The sequence below is a fragment of the Fusarium proliferatum genome (genome assembly GCF_900067095.1).
Source record: "Fusarium proliferatum ET1 genome assembly, contig: FPRO_scaffold001, whole genome shotgun sequence".
Classification (NCBI taxonomy): Eukaryota; Fungi; Ascomycota; class Sordariomycetes; order Hypocreales; family Nectriaceae; genus Fusarium; species Fusarium proliferatum.
Genome location: NW_022194790.1, coordinates 5,359,811 through 5,379,793, shown reverse-complemented (window position 1 = coordinate 5,379,793; position 19,983 = coordinate 5,359,811). Strand labels below are relative to the sequence as shown.

Sequence of the window (19,983 nt, the reverse complement as noted above, 5' to 3'; positions counted from 1 at the left end):
GTTGATCCTCATGACACCTCACTCCAGGCCGCAAGTTGTACAAAACATTCTAATAAGGGTGTCCTATGTGTATCTACAAACAGTCATATCTTCGTAAGAATCAACTACAGAAAACATATGTACCCTCATTGTGTACTCCAACTTACAAACCAACGCAAAATGCAACCTCGCGATGCAACTCATCTCGCTTTATGCGACGAAACCCACATCACCATGCACTATCCATCTCAATGCAAGATCCCGTCCCTTCCGAGCTGTATGTATGTATGTACGTACGGATACTCTAGTCGTCATCGCCCATCCCCGTCAACCCGCTCGCAAGTCCCTGCATACGTCTCCCCAGCAGATCATCAGAACTCTTGAGCTTGACAAGGCTCTTGTTTCTATTCTTGCTCTTGCTCAGACCCACACTCTTGCGTCTCTTGGCGTTCTTATCGCCGTTTGATAAAGACGTTCCGTTGGTGTGCGCTCGTGGCGTCGTGTCGCCGCTTTCACTGCCGCCGTTGAGGTCGGGGCTCTGCTGGGGTGTTGTCTGGTTGGAGCTGCGTCGCTGGTTCATCTTTGTCATGCTGATCTCGAGGGGTCGGTCTTCTTCGCTGGATTCAGTGCGCATGTGGTGACGACCGTCGCCGTTGATTCCGAAGCCGTTGGTCTGGGACCTGGCGGCTCGGGCTTGTCTGTCTTTACGAACGCGCATGACTTCTGCGTGGTCGAAGAGTTGATCGAACCAATCGATACATCTCTCAAAGTGTCGCCAAGCAGGAGGATACACAGTTGGGAACTGCATGAAGCCATGGGACGTTCCAGGAATCAGCATCACCTCAGCTGCGTCTCTATCATTGAACTCGGCGTTCTGGTGTCTCTCCGACTGTTCCTGAACAAATGCAGCCTCTTTGGCACGGCGAAGTCGTCCTGCAAAGATGACCGTATCATCGACCAGAGGATCTCGCTCTCCAGTCATAAAGTATGTCTTGGGAAAGTCGACGAGCAGCGCTTCTGGGGCCAGCACGGGACTGAGAAGATAGTCCTGGCTAAAATCAGGTCGGTTATGAGCGCCGATGTACAAGATAATCATGGCTCTCATCATTTCAGGCGTGAGGACTCGGTCGTTGAAGTAAGAGATCATCGATGAAGTGGCTAGTCGCGTCTTCATCGGCTCAGGATGATGAGATGGCTTTTTCTCGTCGGTCTCAGAGACATCTTTCGGGAAGCTCAATGATCGGGGACCAACATGAGAGAACTCAGGGTGTGGACTTCTAGGTCCTTGAGAAGCCGCAATCAAGGCCTCTTTCGTTGTCAAAGCGCTCAGCTTGGTATGCGGTGGCGGTGATCCATCTTCTTCGTCGTCAGAGTGATGGGGAGTTCCCACGAGCTCATTGTACTGCATGCTCTTGCGTCGCATAATTCTTCTGTTCGTTTTCCTCGCCTTTCGGTCTTTGATCAAAGACATCTGCTCATCTGTCATCCAGTTGCCGATGTTCATATCCAAAGCTGGATAAAAGCACACAAGTCCATCAGGAGCTGGTAGTTCTGTTTGGCCTGGTCTGCGGAACGCGGAATGTCTCGTCTCCATTATCATCAATGTTGAAGCAACCGCCAGGTTTCCTCCAGCACTATCACCAGTGACGATGATTCGAGGGACTTCGGTGCCTGGCAGACCTATGCATCGACCTTTGGTGTTTACAATAGTTCTGTAAACATCGAAGCACTCATTCAGTGCATATGGATACGGGAACTCAGGTGCCTTCTTGTAGTCGAGACTTAGAATTGGCAACGCTGACTTGGCAGCCCATGAGAACAGCTTGTCATCGTTACAGCGAGGATCCATGGCAACGAAGCCACCACCCGGGATATCGAGAATCAGTCTATCGTGACGGTGAAGATCTGACAAAGGGCCATCGTAGTACAGCCACGCAAGTACAGGCTCTTTGTAGTCGCTATCGGCAGGCCGTGGAATTCGAATCTGTCTTGGAGGCCATCGCATGAAACGAGGTCGCATGAGTCCTTGAAAGAAACTCAAATACGGCGAGGTGCCCTTATTCCAGGACACTCGCAGATGTTCAACAGTAATCATACCCCGGACCTTTCGGACCTTTTCGTCTGCCTTCTCAGCAGCCACGAGGTAGAAGAGCGAGAAGACAATGCTCGCCATATCGCGCAACCATTTCGTCTTGATCTTCATGGCCGTCCAGAAGCCAGCGTCCAGCGCAGTCAGGACCCATGTAGCTCGGTAGTATGTTGCGTCGTACATATTGGCCAAGGGCTCTGGGCTCGCGAGTCCGACTAGGGTGCTGAAGTTTCGGGCGGCGTACAAGTAGATCATCGTTATCACGACGGTTTGCCATGCTGTCAGGCGCTTAGAGAATAGTCTCGAGAGCAACTGAGCGCCGGGAGGGCCATGTTTGTGGCCTCTGTAAGTGTGTTAGTATTCCGGGCGCATATTCATAGGTGGAATGTTTACTTTACTAAATAGGCAGACCAAAAAGTCAAGACTGCGAGGACCTGGAGCCGTCGAGACTTGACTGAAGGCCGTCCTAAGACGTGGTCTATCATGCTGAGTAGACCAAGTCTGGGTATGTGTTTTATTTGGTAATGCCGACGAAGTATGCAAGATCAGCAAAGAAACAAAGGAAATCAATTAGAGCGCGGACACATGGTGTCGTGTCGTGTCGTGTCGTAGGGTCTCTCGGATAAATTGATGGTCGTTCACATGAAAGAAAAAAAGGCCCTGTAACACACACGACTCGATATCCTCGGTGGTGGGACTAGGACAGGACAGGGTTACGAGAGCCTTATCGTGAGTTGGCCGTTATAAGTCGATAAGTGCAACGGTCTGTAGTATGATACCGAGTGTTTGGGGTGTTTCACGTCCACAAGAATATCATCAATGAGAAGAGGAGAAGAGGATAAGAGAGAGCAAAAGTCAAAAGCCATTGGATAGATACATGAACAACAGAGGCAAAGGCCAATTCTCGAGCAAACAATGGATCATTCCAAGCTCAATTCGGTCCAAAGGCCGAAGTGAGATGACGACTCGTGACTCGTGACATGTTTTGGTAGCGTAGCACTCACTATATTTTATTTACATGTGAAAGTGTCGTCTCCAAACTCCGGGGATAAACGCGGGGGACTTTTCAATCCATGGTTCATCTGTGGGGGCCGCATTGAGTATGACGTCGCTGACATGGGGAATATTAAGAACATGACATTCTAGAAATCGATACAACAATCTACAACTTACGTATTATGAGACACAAGAAACTATCATACAAATGCCAAGTCTTTTTTTCCTTGCTCACGAGGTCTCAAGCCTCTCCCGTCGTAAACTCCAACTATGCATGGCACATCAGCTGAAAGCAAAAGCTAATAGGTAATCGTCCGGAAACGAAATGGAATGTGAGCTTTGTTCATGCGGGACACATGATTCATTCATTCATGGCTTGGGGCGGCACGTGTCTGCTTCTCCAAATGCAGCACCCCCTGGCTTGTCAATCACATGCAGCAACACGGCATGGCTGACTTGTCATTGACAAAGAAGGATTATTGATGCTTTGACTGGTTTGATGGTTACAGGCGCTTATGGACGGTATATGGATGTAGGGACGAGGTTTGGCAGTGACGTTCTCGAACTTTAAGAAGAGACGAGCCAAGACTTGTTGCACGTATTGGTTCCAGAATAGAATGGCTTATTAGATGCATTGGTCTTGTTCAGTTTGCCTTATTGCTCCTCTAAATAGCCCCCACGTTCTGTTAAGCAGCTGCCGCTTCTTCCAGCCGTTATTCATATCCACATTTGAGATGGTCTCCAAACTGGAACCTTACTGAAGTCACAGTGCAAGAGAACAAGACCAACTGGGATGGCTATGTATTTGGCTAACCAAGAGACGTCTATGGAGGTAACGTGACTAAAAGTAGAGCCATTAGGACGCCTGGGGCAAAAAACACCGCAATCTGGCAAAAGATTGGAGACAGAGGGATTTGAACCCCCGACCTTTCGCAAGCATTCGAAACAATGCAAAGCGAACGTGATTCCCCTACACCATATCCCCGGTTTTACTGAAAGCCGTCCCATTGTTCTGATATATATCGCAAATCTGAGAGTCCGCTCGAACATAAACTCAACTTCCCAGAACCACAATAAAACCAAGGTTCATACTCCAGACCCTCTTAAGCTTTACAATATGTATCCCTAATTTATTGGCCTTGGACCACGATCGCTTCTGTCTCTGTCCAGCTGGTGTTGATGTTAGGCAAGAGAGTGAGTGTATACCTCCTCGAGACTTTCAACCCACCCTATAAACACAGGCAAGCATGTTATTGATTTGGACGTTCTCTGCTCTCAAAACCTTTATCGACTTGATGTCTTTAGTTGTTTCCTGACAAAGTCTCACGATTGTCATCGCAGCTTTAGGTATTTCGAAGGTTGGTATTACCGTATCATGTTTTGGCAGTACAAGGTCTCACAAGAGAAATAATCAGTTGTACTCATACTAAAGCAACTTTAAAAGATACAGGAGAATTTTAAACCTATCCACGCCCGAAGCTCTGCTCCAGCCATATTTCCATTATGTCATTCCCCTCATCTCCTGATTTTGGGTCCGTCAGCGTGTCATTTATTTGACCTTGCTAACAACAAACTGAGCAGCAGTGTTGGCATCCTGGCTGTATGTCAAGTGGTCAGGGGTAATAGCAGCAGTACCAGCACAGACACCGTCCCCAGCATGGCAGATAATCTTGACGCGGTCAGAGGGAACACCCTGGATAGCCTGTCGCTGGACTATAGAGCTGTTAGTTTCTGAGGTTTTGTTGGACGCTGAAAGTGACTTACAAGGATCACCAAAGTTGACAACAGCAGCAATCTTGCTGGTGGTATCGGCGGGGAGAGACTTGGCTGCGTTGTGAACCAGCATAGCACCCTGTGAGTATCCAGACATGACGACCTTGGTCTTGGGGCACTTCTGATAAGCCTCCTTAACAAGACTCGCCCTGTATATGTTAGTTACAAGCGACTTCACGAGCTCAAGAAGCGTTGACTTACATCTTCTGGGAACCAGCCTGGTCTCCCATTTGCATAATGCCACCGACACTGGCGGCATACTCAACACCCTGGACAGCGAGCTTATCGCTTCCGAGCTGCTGAGCAAGAGCCTGGAAGAAAGGAGGTCCGGCGGCAGTGCCGACGTTGCCCATCTCAGTGGTACCGCGGGCAAAGATAACCGTTACGTCCTTGCAGTCGCCGCTGAGGCCGTTCTGAGTGGAACCACCGAAGCCGCCGCTGCTGCCACCGGCAGATCCAAGGAAGCTGCCGAAGGGAGAGGTGGATGAACCACCCTCAGCACGGGGAATCTCGCTAGAGCCCGTGGGTTGAGAAGCGGGAGCGCTGGTTGAAGCGCTGCCGGAGGTATCTCCAGAAGTGTCTCCTGTGGTGTCTCCACCAGTAGAGCCTCCTGGGAGGAAGCTTGAGCCACCACCTCCGATAGGGAGACTGGGAAGACCACCGGTTGAGCCTCCAGAGCTGGGCAGACCTGGAATGCTAGGAATACCTCCAGATGAACCACCAGAGCCTAGGCCTGGAATACTGGGAAGTCCTCCAGTTGAACCTCCAGAGCCTAGGCTTGGGATGCTGGGAATGCTGGGGAGCCCACCAGTAGAGTCGCCGCCAGAGCTGGGAAGTCCAAAGCTGGGAATACCAGAGCCAAGGCCAGAACCGAGGCCAGAACCAAGACCCTGTCGAGGAGCAATGGGACCAGCCACTGCAAAGGGCACCAGGGCGATGAGAACAGACTTGGAGAACATGATGAATGAGGTCAAGTTTTTAAAAGAAAGGAGTTGTTTAGAAGCGAATGAAAAGGAAAAAGCGAATGAATGCAAAGTTGCTGAGCTGAGTTGATCTGATTTCGACTCTATCGACGACTTCTATCCTGCTTATATGTTCTCAACTCCAACGCTCGAACCTCTTCTTGAACAACCCTGCATCGTGATAGATTCATCCAAACCTCGTACCTCATCCGCAAGGTCTTCCCGAGTTGGAAAGGCTTCCGAGTGTTATCAATCTCTCACGACGGTGAGCCTTCCCTCAGATCATTCTTCTGTCAAGCCATTACTCACCAACCCTGGCCGCGTACCATCTCGTAGATCGGTCATGTAAATCTCAAGGGTAACTTGGTAGGGGTGAGCCTGGATGGTGAAACGGGACGACGACAGATGAAACAGCGGTTTGGGCCGTGCGGTTGAAACGGCGTCTGAAGTTTGGAGCTGACAAAAAGAACGAGTCATTTTAGCACTAAGATTTGGTGGACGCTTTTTATGCTAGTTCGGGGCTCATTTGTACGCTCAGTTTCGCTGAGAAACAATGGGCCGCACGTTTTCTTTTGTTTGACGGTAGGCAAATCCGAAGTAGTAGTCAATGTGGAACGCATGGAGATACCACGGGCTGTAGATCATGTAGTAAATAAACTTGATTGATTGGATTGTCAAAGCCATTTTCGTTTTCTATCAACTGATCATGTTCTGACTCGGGCTGCGTTGTAGTTAAATTGCGTCTCGGGTATAACTCAGTTCGAGGAATAGTGCTATCCACACTGAAACTTAGCGAGGAGAGGAAAAAAGAAGTCAAAGTATTCATTCCTTATGATATATGACAAGTAAAACCGCTATGCTAAAAACATGACTGAGAAGAGTGCTGTTGAATCCTATTTGTTGCTCTCGAACGAATAAATTCTCCCATTCGTGGAATACACATATAAACATCCGTCATCAAAACAAACACCACGTCTCACGACTCGCAACGTTAGACAATCTTGGCAACAACGGTATATCAAGCGGCATATTCCTTTTTTCTAGCTCACGAACTAGCAGGGCTGCCCTTCGGAGGCACGAGCTCGGTGGCCTCATCGCCCCTCTGATCAGCGAGACGGACCTTGATGCCCGCGTGCTGAGCGTAGACGCGGAGGCCGATCACGCACACGGCATTCCACGGCTGTTTCTTCTTCTTCTTGAGTCGTTGAAGCAGCGAAGTGGGTAGTATATCGTCGTCTGAGCTTGAGGAGCTATCGTCTGGTTCTGACGAGGACACGGACGATGAGTCTGAGCTGTCGAGATCCGATTCCGAGGTTGGCTCTGTGCGAGGCGTGAAGACGGGGTTTGTGTCTATGCTTTGCATGGTTGTTCTTCTGCTGTGTTGGGGACTGTGATCTCGTGATGACATTGGTGAGTTTGCGAAAGTTGGAGGGCCTCTGTGGTCGGCAGATGAATATCTGGTGGATGCATCTGCAGATCCTCTTCTCTTGTCTTCGGTTCCTTGGCTCGTATCAAGTGAAGACGGGTCCTCCTTTGGCTCGGTTGGTGTTTCACCAAGAGTCAAGGCTTCCAAATCACTCTTGGAAGAATCTTCTGGCCAAAATCCAGGCGGCGCCTTATCTGATTTTGCTCCAGTATCATCCTCTTTCTTGACGGGCTCTTCCTCATCCTCCTTCTTTGGTTCAGGCTCCTCTTTTTCCTTTTCTTTCTCTTTCTTGGTCTTCTCCCTTTCAGTGTCCTTCTCGTTGAGTGACCGATTATACTCATTCCTCATCTGCACCATCGCCGCCTCCATACTGGCCATAGCTTCTGCCATCTGTTTCTTCTTCTTTTCTTGCTTCTTGCCCTTGAGTTTCTTCTTCTTCTCGAGTTCTTTCTTCTTGCGGAGGGCCTCATCTTCATCAACGATTCCGCCCTTGGCATGCGCGAGATCATACTGCAGACCGATCTGGCGTAGCTTCTGAGGATTACTGTCGGCTCCCATCTTGACCATCTTTTGGACAGTCGGAAGCCAGTAATATCTCTCGGCTGTGATTTTTGGGATAACTTCATATGTACCTGGCTCGAGTTCGACCTCGCAATTGATCGAACGTCGATCCCACTTATGGACCGGACGAACCGAGCAAATGGATGTCTTGTCATCAGCCGTCTTGAGCAGAAAGTGCAGGACAAATTCGTATTGCCCCTTCAAGTCTTTGAAGTAACGTTCATCGAGCTACGACTGTCAGTCTGCGTTGAGTTGATCAATGAACAACGTACCTGTGAGAGCACAATAACCACCATGCCCTCTTCTTTGACCTCGATGATGAACTTCTTCTTGAGGTAGCCGGTAAGCCAAGAGATGCTGACACTAGTCCATTGTTGAGCTACCGTCCATCGCTCATCAAAAAGACGAGTTCTGTACATCCACTTGAAGTTATCTAGCATGTCGTTGAAAGACATCCAGAAAATTCCATCGTCGCCAAACTGATGCTGAAGCTTTCGAATCATGTGAGGAGTCCATTGTTTGGATCCATCCGACCATGGACCATGCCACTCGCCATGGCCATCTTCAGATTTCTGCCCCCAGGGGTTTCTGTACGTGTTAGTTGTCTGAGCAAAGCAAAACTGCAAGTCATATTTACCGAATCTTGACCAAGCGCACTTTGTTGCCATCTTCGTCTTCGACTTCGGCCACCTTGAGAATCGAGTATGCATGTCGTAACACAATTCCGTTGTTATGGTCCTCTCCTGGGCCACCGGCAGACAGACCAAAGACGAATTCTCCATCCTCGCCGTCAGATCCCAACATTTCACGCCACAGTCTTTCTTTGCGAAGGACTCTATTACCAGCGACTACGGTATTGACGCCGCCTGTGAGATCTTCGACTGCAGTGCCAGACCACCCACCATCCAAAGCATGATAGTCACCATGAACCTTGGCAAACTGAAATCGTCAGTTTTTGTCTTGAGTATCTCAAAGGGACAACTTACAGCTTTCTCAAGCAAGGGCAGCCAAGTCTCATTAGGGTCCTCACACTTCGCAAAGTACAGAGACTCGGAACCGGTTTGCTTCTGCTTCTTGTAAAGTCGAGCTTTCTTACCCGTCGCATCGTAGACTTCAGTATCTTCTCCAAAGTCCTTGTGCTTCAGGTAGAGGTTATCATCAACCACAGTTGAGATCCACTCTCCGTCGCGGTTGAAGACAAAGCCGTAGACACCACATTCTTCATCTTTTGCGACACAAATCTTCCTCATCAAGTCTTTGCGATGAGCGATAGTTGCGAGAGCCGCTAACCACCAGCAGTCGCCGCCAGCACCTTGCTTGATGTCTGTGCTGGAAAAGCCGCCAACTGTAAACTGAGGATTTTCGAAGATCCATGGAATGCGATGGACTGAGCCTGGTCTGGAGTATCGAGAACCATAGTCTCTGCCGCTAAACATGCGTCTTTGCAGGTTATTCTTGTTAACATCAGGCTTATCGTCTTCCAGCTCGTCGCTCTTGTTCCGTGTGTTGCGATATTTCTTCATTCGCTGAATCTTAGGTCCCCTCTCGGATGACAGTGGTTCGTCATCACTGCTGTCCTCCTCGAACCCTCTCCCCATTAAACCATTGAGACAATTATCTTGGTAAGACGAAAAGTCGGTCTCAATATCAAAGTCCGGGTCGCTGAATTTGGCATTGGTTCGTTCACATTCCCGAACAATGGCTCTAACTCGAGCACGGCATTCTTTGGCAGCATCTTCATAGCTCTGTGCTGCATTGCGAGACTTGGGATTAGACGAGTCGGCGTCTGTGAGAAGTGACTCATAGAGGCTCTGAGGGAAGATGGAAGTGACCTTGCCTGGTGCCTTGGAGTGATACTTTGACCAGAACTTGGAAACAAGAGCTTGAGGGTTCAGAGGTTTACGCTTTGGCTTAGCAGGAGTCGGCTGCTGGCCAGGAGGAGGAGGTGTTGGCTTCATGTTTAGGTGAAGAATTAATTTCAAGAGTTGGAATGTCTAAAGTGCATTGGAAATATTGGGGTCCTATATAGCCTCTCAAGGCGTCTTCTTTGTAAAGATCGATTGGACGCCTTTGTCGGAGACGCAGTGACCTGTTTGGCTGATGATCACCAGGTAACAGCAGCATCGCCGTGTTGCACACGGGATTGCGCAAAGTATACTGAAAGTGCAGTGCATGCATCTTGGCCTGTAAGCCGCCGCTTTACGCTCTCTTCCCGCACCGAGTCGGTTACAATATGCATCACGAAAAAGGCTGTGCCAGAAGTGATGGGTTGAAAGGTGGGTGAAGTGCAGCAGGAAGCGTTACAGTTGATTAGGCAACAAAGGACAATAACTGGAGACGTGGAAAGATGATGGGATTCTTTGAGATCTGATAGGTTGATGACATGGACAATCACGGGTTGAAAGAGAGGCTCTTTGTAAGTGGCAGTGTTCAAAGAAGCGATGCAAGCTATTATTCGCTGACGATTGCAGATGTCGGCCGAAACCGACGGTTCGCTTGGAAGGAAAAAGCTGAAATCGTTCGTCAGAATCAATCAGGCCAAGCGACCTACCCTAAAAGCAGCGAGTTGGGGGCCATTTCCAACATACAACAGTCAGAACTAGAGCAACGGGTGCATGCCGAGAAGAGCACGAAGGAGTGAATTACTTGGTTTTATAAGCCTCACGTTGACAGAATTGGCCGATCTAGTCCGCTTTGTTCGGTTTTGAGGCCGTTGGTTCACCTTCTGTAGCGGGATCGTCTGACGTTGTATTGCAGATAACAAAACGAATCAAAGACGACTTGATCTCTGCCACGTCAGCAGGGAAGATGCCTCGCGGGAGCCTGGACGAGACGAGGGAGAAAAGATGAGGCTCAACAGGATGAAAGGCAGAAAGGGAGGCTGATTCGGAACATGGTACGTCTGGACTGAAATGTATCCGGAGGTGGGATAGCCCCGGGGCGATTCATAATGCCGAAGGATCACCATGACCTGGTAATTTCTTGGTCTCGGGACATTCAAGACTGACTATACTGTAGTACCTAATCACCTTCTAAAAAGAGTATTTCGATTCAATACCTCGATTTACTTTGATGCAGGCAACGCAGTTAGTGCGCAACTAGGTTTCGGTATAAATGCCTGATGCTGCTTTGACAGGTTTGACAGCCTCCACTTGGTTCAACAACGGCCTTGATTTGAGACCCTTCACGAGTCAGTCTACAACCGTTTTGCTTCACTTATTTCTGCAAGGTACCCAGTGATCGTCATTCTTTGGTAATTAACCAACCCAACGCTTTCCCCTTTTCTTTTTCTCGGTATTGTCCATTGCCGATTCCATGTTTTGAACAAACTCTAAAGAGTGCAACCTCCATCGCGGAGCCGGAGATCTCGGGGTTTCTTACGGAACCGCACACAGTTCAGGAGCACAGAGAACTCATCGAGAGTTGTAAAACGTGGGACTGCAACGTTAGCGGTGCAGTAGCTTACAGTACGGCGCTGGATATGGAATGTGAAAAGCCGTTGAAAGACAACTAACCTGTGTATGGTGAGAGTTGGGCTCTAGCTGACTAGAAAGTCCTGGCTTGTTCCTTCGCCCATGTGGATTCTGGAATGGGAGAGCCCTGCCTGAAACTGTCACTGTCAACGGTGCAACCAAGCCCAATGTGGTGAAGAAAGGGTTCGTCGTCGGCAGTTGGCGGGGGATATGCTCAATATGGGCATGGGAAAGGAAAAAGTAAGGCGAAAATGACAGACCGATGATGTAATCGACAAAAAAACCGAGAAAAGGACCCTGACCCGCGGGAGTAGCTGAAACTGATGATGATTTGGGTGATGATAGTGAGAAGCAATTATCACAAGAAACAAAGAAACTTTCAATAAACAACAAGAATACAGAGGGAAAGAGCACATCATGGCCATCTCATAGACTCTAATCACTTCCCCAATGATCTTCTGTAGACCCTCAATTGATCATTCTACTCGCATGCATCATAACAAGATCCCTGCTTTTTCTACGGCCATGCTCCTCTCCTGATCCGCTTCTTTTTTGTCAACCCCGCCAAAATGCTACCTCCTAAACTCTCCCGCTAAAATTGTTAGTACATACACCTGCGCTCTTATCACATCATGGCCGTGGCATGGCCTTCTCGGCTCTACCTCCGCCTAATACGGTCCTGATGTGCACATCGAGATCCTCCCTTTCTTCCCTTCTTCATCAAAACATCGACTCTCCCTCCCATGAGCGTCACCACGACGTCGCGCAACACGCACACAATCCACGAATACATGTCTCGACCTCAAGTCTTCAATTTCTTTCCGATCTGGTCCTATTCGACTGTTCTTTGATCCGGCCATAATCCCCCGTTTTACCGATCATGGCCACAACTCCTCCTCCCGCAGCGGCTACAACCCTCCGAGACTCGAGACAGCCGACTCCTACTTCTCCTGTCGCTCCTACGCCGACTGCGGCTGTTCCTGTTCTTTTGACGTCTGCGTCCGAGTCGAGCGATGATGGAATTCGTTTGAGCCCGGCCGCTGCTCGCCGCTTCGCTCGCCGCAACCTTCGCCGCACATCTCCAACTCCCGACCTCGTCACTAGTCTCGTTCGGCCGCCCTCGCCAGATACTTTTTACGTTGGAGCACAAGTCTCGCAGCAGGTTAGACAAGATATCAGGGCCAGAATTGATCCCTCATACTCGGGTCTTTTGATACCAAATGTTAACTCGGATCGTCGAACCGGACCCCTTCTGCCTCCACATCTATCCTCCCTCGGAATACCCAAACGATATGGCGGCAACTGCATCTTCGATATGTATTCTTTGACATATGTCTATGAACCAGATGCCAATTTACTATGTCCTATCTGTCATGATCCGCTGGTGGATCCGGTTACAACTCCCTGCGATCATACATTCTGCTACCGATGCTTGCGACAGAGCATTGATTCTAGTCCTTCCGGAAAGGCCTGTCCCATTGACCGAGAGCCTCTCGCCTGGCCTAACTGCTTCAGCGCACCACGGCTCATTCGCACTCAGCTTAATAGTCTCAAAGTCAAGTGTCCTTACCATGCACGAGGCTGCAAATCAGAAGTTCGTCGTGAGGTAGTCGAAACACATGCTACGACGGAATGCCGGTTCAAGGACTTCACCTGCCCCGGCGCTGATTGCGACAAGAGATTACGCTCCAAACCCGAAGATGACACTTGCCCTCACAAGGAAGATAAATGTTTACACTGCAAAGTGACAATCGAGGCCACTGATCGCGAACTGCATTTGTTGTCATGTCCGAACAGCAAAACTCGCTGTGAGACATGCTGGAAGCTCGTATATCGCAGCCAGATCAAGGACCACGATGAATTAGAATGCGAAGGTGCTGTTATCAACTGTCCTTATAGCGAGTTTGGTTGTCCAGCTCGTGCGATGCGCGGGCAAATGGATGCTCATACTCTAGCTTGCGCATTCCACCCAGACACACCGTCAGGCATGATAATTCGCTCACAACGAGAAATTATCGATTCCTACACCAACCTCGGCCAACAAGTCCAGCAACTCCAGACTCGCCAGGATGAAACAAATCAACGCATCACAGAATTTAACTCATCTCTCAGTCGCCGGGGCGTGGGCGACTCGGTAATAGGTGACAACCGCACAATTCAAGACCTCGACGCTGGTTTCGAAGAAGTTCACCAGAACCTGACACACCTCGAGGCACGGCAGAGTATGTGGACTATCAACCAAATCATGCCCATCCGTGAGGAGGTAACTGAACTGCGAAACAATATTAACATGATTCGAATGCATGTTAACTGGCTCCTGAACCGAAGCCGCGAAGAAGGCCGCATAAGAGCAGCCGCGAGCTCTGGATCCGCGGCGACTTTGCAGAGGGACAGGTCGGTAGAAGGCCCTCGTCTCGCAGAACGTCGTCGGTCAGCTAGTGTCGAAGGAACAGATTTGCCCCGTCTGTGATCAGTGTTTGCTTTCTTTTCTACTCTAACTTTTTAATCTTTTATTGGCGTCACGGTTTATGGAAAACCCCGGCATTTACGCGTAGGCTTGGTCGGAAAAGGGTTATGGTTCATTGAGCATCGGCGGTAGTCTTTCATCATAGACTTATTTTAATCTGACGACTCAGGTTTGATTTCCAGGTGTGTTTTCTGTGTTTGGATGCTTCTTGTGACACATTGCCTATTTCAGACATGACGCTGCGTCACTTGAAGATCTTGAAGGCCTGACGTCAGGGGTCTAGAACTTCATTCATTTCCACATACTTCGCCATTGATGAAAAAGATTGAACTTTGAGTTAAGGAAGAGCCAGCCTGATCATAAGAGATGAAACTTTGACAAACTAAAATGTAATTTTCACGCAGGCTGCCATAAGTATACTATTGATTGACCTGGGTAGAGAGAACACATCATAATTGATTGGTTTTGAGAAACTCCTTTTTAAAGTATCATATGCAAGTTCTAGATCTTAATCATGATACAGGAAATACATATGCTGCATCCTCGACTCTGTATCACCTCAGCTTAGACATGACCAGCAGTCCTCGGAAACCGTGAGCCACTTTATATTGCGGAGTTTAGAAGAGTACTGCGGAGTTTGGGACATGATTTGGCAGGCCAACATAAATCTTACGGCTTTAGTGGTAGGTTTTTTGTTCAACTAATATCTAACATCTTATCATTAACACTATTACCAATACCTCAGTGACTGTTTCTTCCAGGTCCTTCTACACGAGTAGGCAACCAAAGTTTCAGCGCCACAGCTCAGAAGCAGCCACTAAAGCCTCACCGCCCCACCTCGAACCTCAAGAGTTCCTAGGCCCAGCTCTGCCTGGAATTCCCCCACCCTCAGGTCCCCAAGCTCATCATTATCAACTGTACTACGTCTTTGTGAGGCTTGGGTCCACACCTCATAGATCTCGCCCATCTCCCTCTCAGCCTCGCCATCTCATCTGAACCTCTTTCTTTCAACATAATTCTCGTCTTTTTTCACTCCCTCCTCCTTTCTCATCCGCACTTCGACTCGTTATCGCCATCATGGACCCCAACGAGCAACCCTCATGGGCTGGAGGCGATGCCCCAGACAAGGAGAAGATGGAACAGGCAAGTTGCGCCAACAGAGCTCATGATGGGGACTTTATGCTAAGCTAGGACCTCCAGATCCGCGCGAGACGTCTGGCCAAGCTAGGTACATCAACGCCTGTGTCTGCCAAGTCAGACGAGAACAAGGCTCCCGATTCCGAATCGTCGAACCCCTCGCGCACGTCAACGCCGAAGCCGCAGCCGCAGCCTGCATCCGTTGAATCACGGCCCAAGATCAACGTCACCCCCGCCGCTCCGCCGGCTTCTTCCAGCCCGAACCCCTTCGACAAGCTAGGGGTGAAGGCGGAGCCATCGAGTTCAACAGGTACTTCCTCTGTGAATCGTAAAAGACTGGCATCTGAGATTGACGTCGCTCCAGCGGATCGACCCTCCCCCAAGCCATCCACCACTCAACCCGAGCCCGTCGAATCCTATGCCGACCGAACATTGTCACAGATCTTCCGCATCACTGTCGACCCGCACAACATGGTCAACAGCAGTGGTCAACGGCTGACGTTCCTCCCAAACCTGAATGAAGAACTGAACGAGTCCGGAGAGCCTCTGAAGCTGTCCGTCAACACGCTAGATCAAGCTCTTATGGAGGCCGCCAGCAGCTATCCCCATGATAAGCCTCTTATGAACTACTTCTTGCCATGCTGGAAGCGTGCTGTGAAAGCGTCGCTCCAGTTCAAGGGAACGGAGGGACCCAAGTTCGAGGTGCACGAAGAGGCTAAGCGTTTGTGTATGAGCGGCTGCTTGTTTGCCCTGACCATGCCGGATCTCTATGGGTAAGCAATTTCACCGCGTCGGAGATACAATCCTGACGCCTCATGTAGCCGATCACCGAACCCTAAGCATGATACACTCATGCCATACCTGTTGAAGGGCGTGCAGGACGAGAACGGCCTTTGCTTCAACTTCATACAGGAAGCTATCAAGCGATTCGACGATGACGAGGCTTTCCCTGCTCTATTCAACGATGCCATGATTCAGATCAGCAACAAGCTGGGTACAATTTCCATGGACCAGGATTACAAGCCGTATATCCAGGCCATGTTAACGTACACCAGATTCCCTCCTCTAATCGTGAACCTTGCCAAACACCCGATCTTCATCATGGCTCAGTCAGCTGCTGGAATCGAAAAGCACACCCTTCTGGGCCCGTTCTTCCGCATCTCACCACTCCAGAATGAAGTCATCAAGAGCTATTTCCCTGGGGCTCGTGGTCTTGACAAGGGTAGAATCGCAAACTCACAAGACGCTTTGCGAATGGTGCTGAGGACACACCAAGATGATCTTTTCGCGATCACAAACGCCTTTATCCGTGCAGGCCAGGAGACCAGATCTCGAACTCTGGACTGGTTCGCTTACATCATGAACTCAAATCACAAGAGGAGAGCACTACAAGTTGACCCTAGAGAGGTTGCTTCTAACGGATTTATGATTAACGTGACCACGATTCTTGACCGATTTTGCGAACCCTTCATGGATATGGATTTCAGCAAAGTAAACAAGATTGATGACAACTACTTCCGGAAGCAACCACGGATAGATATCAGCGATGAGACAAAGCTGAACGCAGACGATGCATATGCGAAATCGTTCTATGCGAACAAGATAACAGGCGAAACCAACTTCATCTCGGAGGCTTTCTTCTTGACCCTGGCAGCGCATCACTATGGAAGTGAAGCCTGCAACTCCCAACTGAAGAATTTGGACAGGGACATAAAGTATCTGGAGAAGCGAGTCAAGATCATGGAGGCAGATCGTATCAAGTTTGTGAACAATCCTGTCCAACTTCAACAGTATGACAAGGCTGTTCAGAGACATGTCGACGCTCTCGAGAAGAGCATTGCTGTCAAGCTTTCCATCGAAGGTGTCCTGCTTGATGAACGGATGCAGAGCACTTCATTGCGTTTCATGCGCATTGTAGCTGTGTGGTTGCTTCGTTTGGTGACTCGATCAGAGTACAAGCCTGGTCAAGAGTCGAAGGAGATACAGTATGTGTTCTGGCGCGCAATATGGATGATGATACTGACAACTGTAGACTCCCCCTTCCTGCGGAGAAGTCAGATGTATTCTCATGTCTACCAGAGTATACGCTTCAGAATATCGTGGACAATTTCAAGTTCATATTTAGGTTCGTCTACCATACTGGCATTCGATGCAGGCCCCAACTAACAAGTTAACAGGTGGCTACCTAAAATTCTTCCCAGCGCTGTTGGCGATGAAATGATTGCGCTCTGCGTGACATTCCTCCGCTCAACTGAGTACATCAAGAACCCCTACCTGAAGTCATCATTGGTTTCACTGCTCTTCTCAGCGACTTGGCCATTGATGCATCTAAAGCGAGGTGTTCTAGGTGACCAGCTTGTTGGCAGCCAGTTCGCCAACGATCACCTTCTTAAGGGATTGATGAAGTTTTACATCGAGTGCGAGTCAACGGGCGCGGATTCTGCATTTTATGACAAGTTCAACATTCGATACGAGATCTTCCAAGTGATTAAATGTGTGTGGGTCAACGACCACTACAAGCGACAATTGACACGGGAGAGTCGGTCAGTAACCCCCAAAGCCATCGTTTGAGACGGTACTAACACCGCCACAGAGTTAACAAGCAGTTCTTTGTTCAGTTTGTCAATATGTTGCTGAACGATGCTACATATGTCTTGGATGAAGCTTTAACTAAGTTTCCCAAGATTCGTGCTATTGAGAAGGAACTCGAAGATCCGTCAATACCACAAGAGGATCGCCAGAAGAAGGAGGAGGAGATGCAACAACTGGCTAACCAGGCCACGTCTTTCATGCAGTTGGCCAACGAGACGCTTGAGATGATGAAGCTTTTCACAGAGGCTATGAGTGAAGCGTTTACCATGCCCGAGATTGTGTCTCGTCTGGCAAGCATGCTCAACTACAACCTGGAGACGTTAGCAGGAAAGAAGGCGGCTGCGGAGCTCAGTGTTTCTAACAGAGACAAGTACCACTTCCGCCCTATCCAGATCATCTCAGACATTGTCGACATCTATCTCAATCTCGGCAACTCGCCAGTCTTCATTGACGCCGTTGCTGCAGATGGTCGTTCCTACAAGCCCGAAGTGCTGGAGCGTGTTTCACGCATCCTCATCTCCAAGCACCAGAAGGATCCCGCAGATGTCGCTCGATGGGACAAGCTCAGGGTAAAATTTGTCGATGCCAAGACGCTCCTCGACCAAGCGGAACTCGACCTGGGTGACATCCCTGCCGAGTTTGAGGACCCCATCATGGGTGATCTCATGAAGGATCCTGTCTTGCTACCCAGCAAGCATATCGTTGATCGATCAACCATTGTCCAGCATTTGCTAAGCGATCCTAAGGATCCTTTCACGAGACAGGCCATGACTATCGATGATGCAATTCCACAGACGGAACTAAAGGAGAGGATTGAGCAGTGGCGTGAGGAGCGGGTGCAAGCTGCCAAGGACAAGTTGAAGAGTGATGCCATGGATACCACAGAGGGTTAAAATCATGCGAGAGAATGGTTTTGAAAACGGCGAATTATCTGATTATATATGTTCTATTGTCTGTCGAAGATTGGGGATGGTGCATGTGTACGTCACTTCGCTCATCGTGTGAGCATGGAGAATGGCCTGCTTAGAAGGGACAGTCTACATGATATGACAGATCAGGTATGATGACAAGCGGCGGTTCAGGAACTGCAGCGCATTTCTAGATGATAAATATCTTGTTCGCAGAAATATAGCGAGTTGCATTTCCAGTTAACCGTCCTATCTACCTACACATCAGGGTATTTCCGCCGTATCCCTTCCCCTATCCCCAACGCCTACTTCACTTTTGAATCACAACTCAGGCCCTCAAATCCTTGTACTCCTCCAACACTTGCTCCAGCTCTTTGAGAATCTCCTGCTTGCGCTCATCAGAGCACCAGCTTTCCTCGACGGCACCGCGGACGATCCATGCCCAGTCCTTGACGGAGAGGCTGAAGGTATCTTGGACGCGGCAGTAGACTTCCTGGACGTAGGCGCCAAAGTAAGCAGGATCGTCGCTGTTGACACTGAAGAGGACGCCAGCATCGAGGAACTTACGCACAGGGGCATCCGCGAGCTCAGGCAGGTTGCAGAGAGCTACGTTTGACCAAGGGCAGAAAGTCAAGAGGGTACGGTTGGCAGCCAGTCTCTTGAGGAGTTCGGGGTCCTGAGCGGCTGCGAGACCGTGGTCGATGCGCGAAACCTTCAGGTGCTCGAGTGATGCAGTGATGAAAGAAGGGGGTGCTTCCTCGCCGGCGTGAGTGGTGAGATAAGTACCAGTCTTTGCAACACGGGCATAGACCTCGGTGAAGAGTTCAGGAGGGAACGCCTTCTCGCTCGAGACCATGCCAAAGCCCGTCAGGGTACCATCATTGAAATGGCCGCGGTCCAGAAGAGTATCGACAAGAGCATGAGACTCGGGAACAGGCAGATGGCGAAGAATACAGACAATCAGCTCGACAGTAATGCCCAAATCCTTCTGAGCACGACGCTTGGCGGCTCTGAGTCCGGCGACGACGGTGTCGTAGCTGACACCTCGAGCGATGTGCGCCTGAGGATCGAAGAAGATCTCAGTATGTCGAACCTTTTCGCTCGCCGCGCGCTGGAAATACTGGTACGCAAGAGTCTCAAAGTCGTTTTCGGTGATAAGCACGCTCATCCCGAGGTAGTAGTAGTGCAGGAAATCATCGAGACATGTGAATCTCCCATAGCGTTCTCGCAGCTTGTCAGCCGACTCATAGACAGGGTCTTCAGGCAATTTGATCCCGTTCTTCTCAGCGAGGGAGAAGAGAAGCTCAGGCTCAAGAGTTCCCTCAATATGGAGATGCTGCTCGACCTTGGGCAGGGCCTTGAGGAAGCTGTGGAACTGAGATTTGCACATATTGAGTGATTGATCTTTGCCGATCAAGTTTATTCCGTCTCGCTGAGTTCTTGCCTGGGATTACCACTGCAGTCTTATTTCTTCTTCTTTCTCTTCGCCTTTACCAAAAAGACAGAGGCAATTAGACTGTGGAGAATTCGAATTATTCGCACCGATTGATCAAGTTTTGACAATGGAACTCGATAGGCCCAGGCCCAGATTGATTAGCATCTCGTCCAATAAAAGCACGT

General features: G+C 49.4%; 6 protein-coding genes and 1 non-coding gene across 7 annotated transcripts; 2 read left to right on the top strand and 5 right to left on the bottom strand.

The window, feature by feature from the left end:
- Positions 1-283: 283 nt before the first annotated feature.
- FPRO_00339 (uncharacterized protein) lies at positions 284-2,553 on the bottom strand (the record flags this gene model as incomplete). The annotated part of the gene is made up of 2 exons (XM_031225501.1): positions 284-2,411; positions 2,462-2,553. 2 exons carry the CDS (start codon positions 2,551-2,553, stop codon positions 284-286), a joined length of 2,220 nt encoding a protein of 739 aa, XP_031076131.1.
- Positions 2,554-3,963: 1,410 nt separating this feature from the next.
- Positions 3,964-4,049, bottom strand: tRNA. Its single transcript is given in 2 exon segments — positions 3,964-3,999; positions 4,014-4,049. It is a non-coding gene; the product is annotated as a tRNA-Ala (tRNA).
- A 564-nt stretch (positions 4,050-4,613) lies between these two features.
- Positions 4,614-5,796, bottom strand: FPRO_00340 (uncharacterized protein; the record flags this gene model as incomplete). Its single annotated transcript, XM_031225500.1, has 3 exons — positions 4,614-4,777; positions 4,829-4,986; positions 5,039-5,796. The coding sequence occupies 3 exons, from the start codon at positions 5,794-5,796 to the stop codon at positions 4,614-4,616; spliced, it is 1,080 nt and encodes a 359-aa protein (XP_031076130.1).
- A 1,048-nt stretch (positions 5,797-6,844) lies between these two features.
- FPRO_00341 (uncharacterized protein) lies at positions 6,845-9,744 on the bottom strand (the record flags this gene model as incomplete). The annotated part of the gene is made up of 4 exons (XM_031225499.1): positions 6,845-8,014; positions 8,059-8,374; positions 8,424-8,725; positions 8,773-9,744. 4 exons carry the CDS (start codon positions 9,742-9,744, stop codon positions 6,845-6,847), a joined length of 2,760 nt encoding a protein of 919 aa, XP_031076129.1.
- A 2,395-nt stretch (positions 9,745-12,139) lies between these two features.
- On the top strand, positions 12,140-13,729 carry FPRO_00342 (uncharacterized protein; the record flags this gene model as incomplete). Its single annotated transcript, XM_031225498.1, has 1 exon — positions 12,140-13,729. The coding sequence occupies one exon, from the start codon at positions 12,140-12,142 to the stop codon at positions 13,727-13,729; it is 1,590 nt and encodes a 529-aa protein (XP_031076128.1).
- A 1,074-nt stretch (positions 13,730-14,803) lies between these two features.
- FPRO_00343 (putative ubiquitin fusion degradation protein 2) lies at positions 14,804-18,348 on the top strand (the record flags this gene model as incomplete). Its single annotated transcript, XM_031225497.1, has 7 exons — positions 14,804-14,869; positions 14,927-15,173; positions 15,228-15,636; positions 15,685-16,848; positions 16,896-16,988; positions 17,041-17,406; positions 17,457-18,348. 7 exons carry the CDS (start codon positions 14,804-14,806, stop codon positions 18,346-18,348), a joined length of 3,237 nt encoding a protein of 1,078 aa, XP_031076127.1.
- A 343-nt stretch (positions 18,349-18,691) lies between these two features.
- FPRO_00344 (putative AAH1-adenosine deaminase) lies at positions 18,692-19,753 on the bottom strand (the record flags this gene model as incomplete). Its single annotated transcript, XM_031225496.1, has 1 exon — positions 18,692-19,753. One exon carries the CDS (start codon positions 19,751-19,753, stop codon positions 18,692-18,694), a length of 1,062 nt encoding a protein of 353 aa, XP_031076126.1.
- Positions 19,754-19,983: the final 230 nt, after the last annotated feature.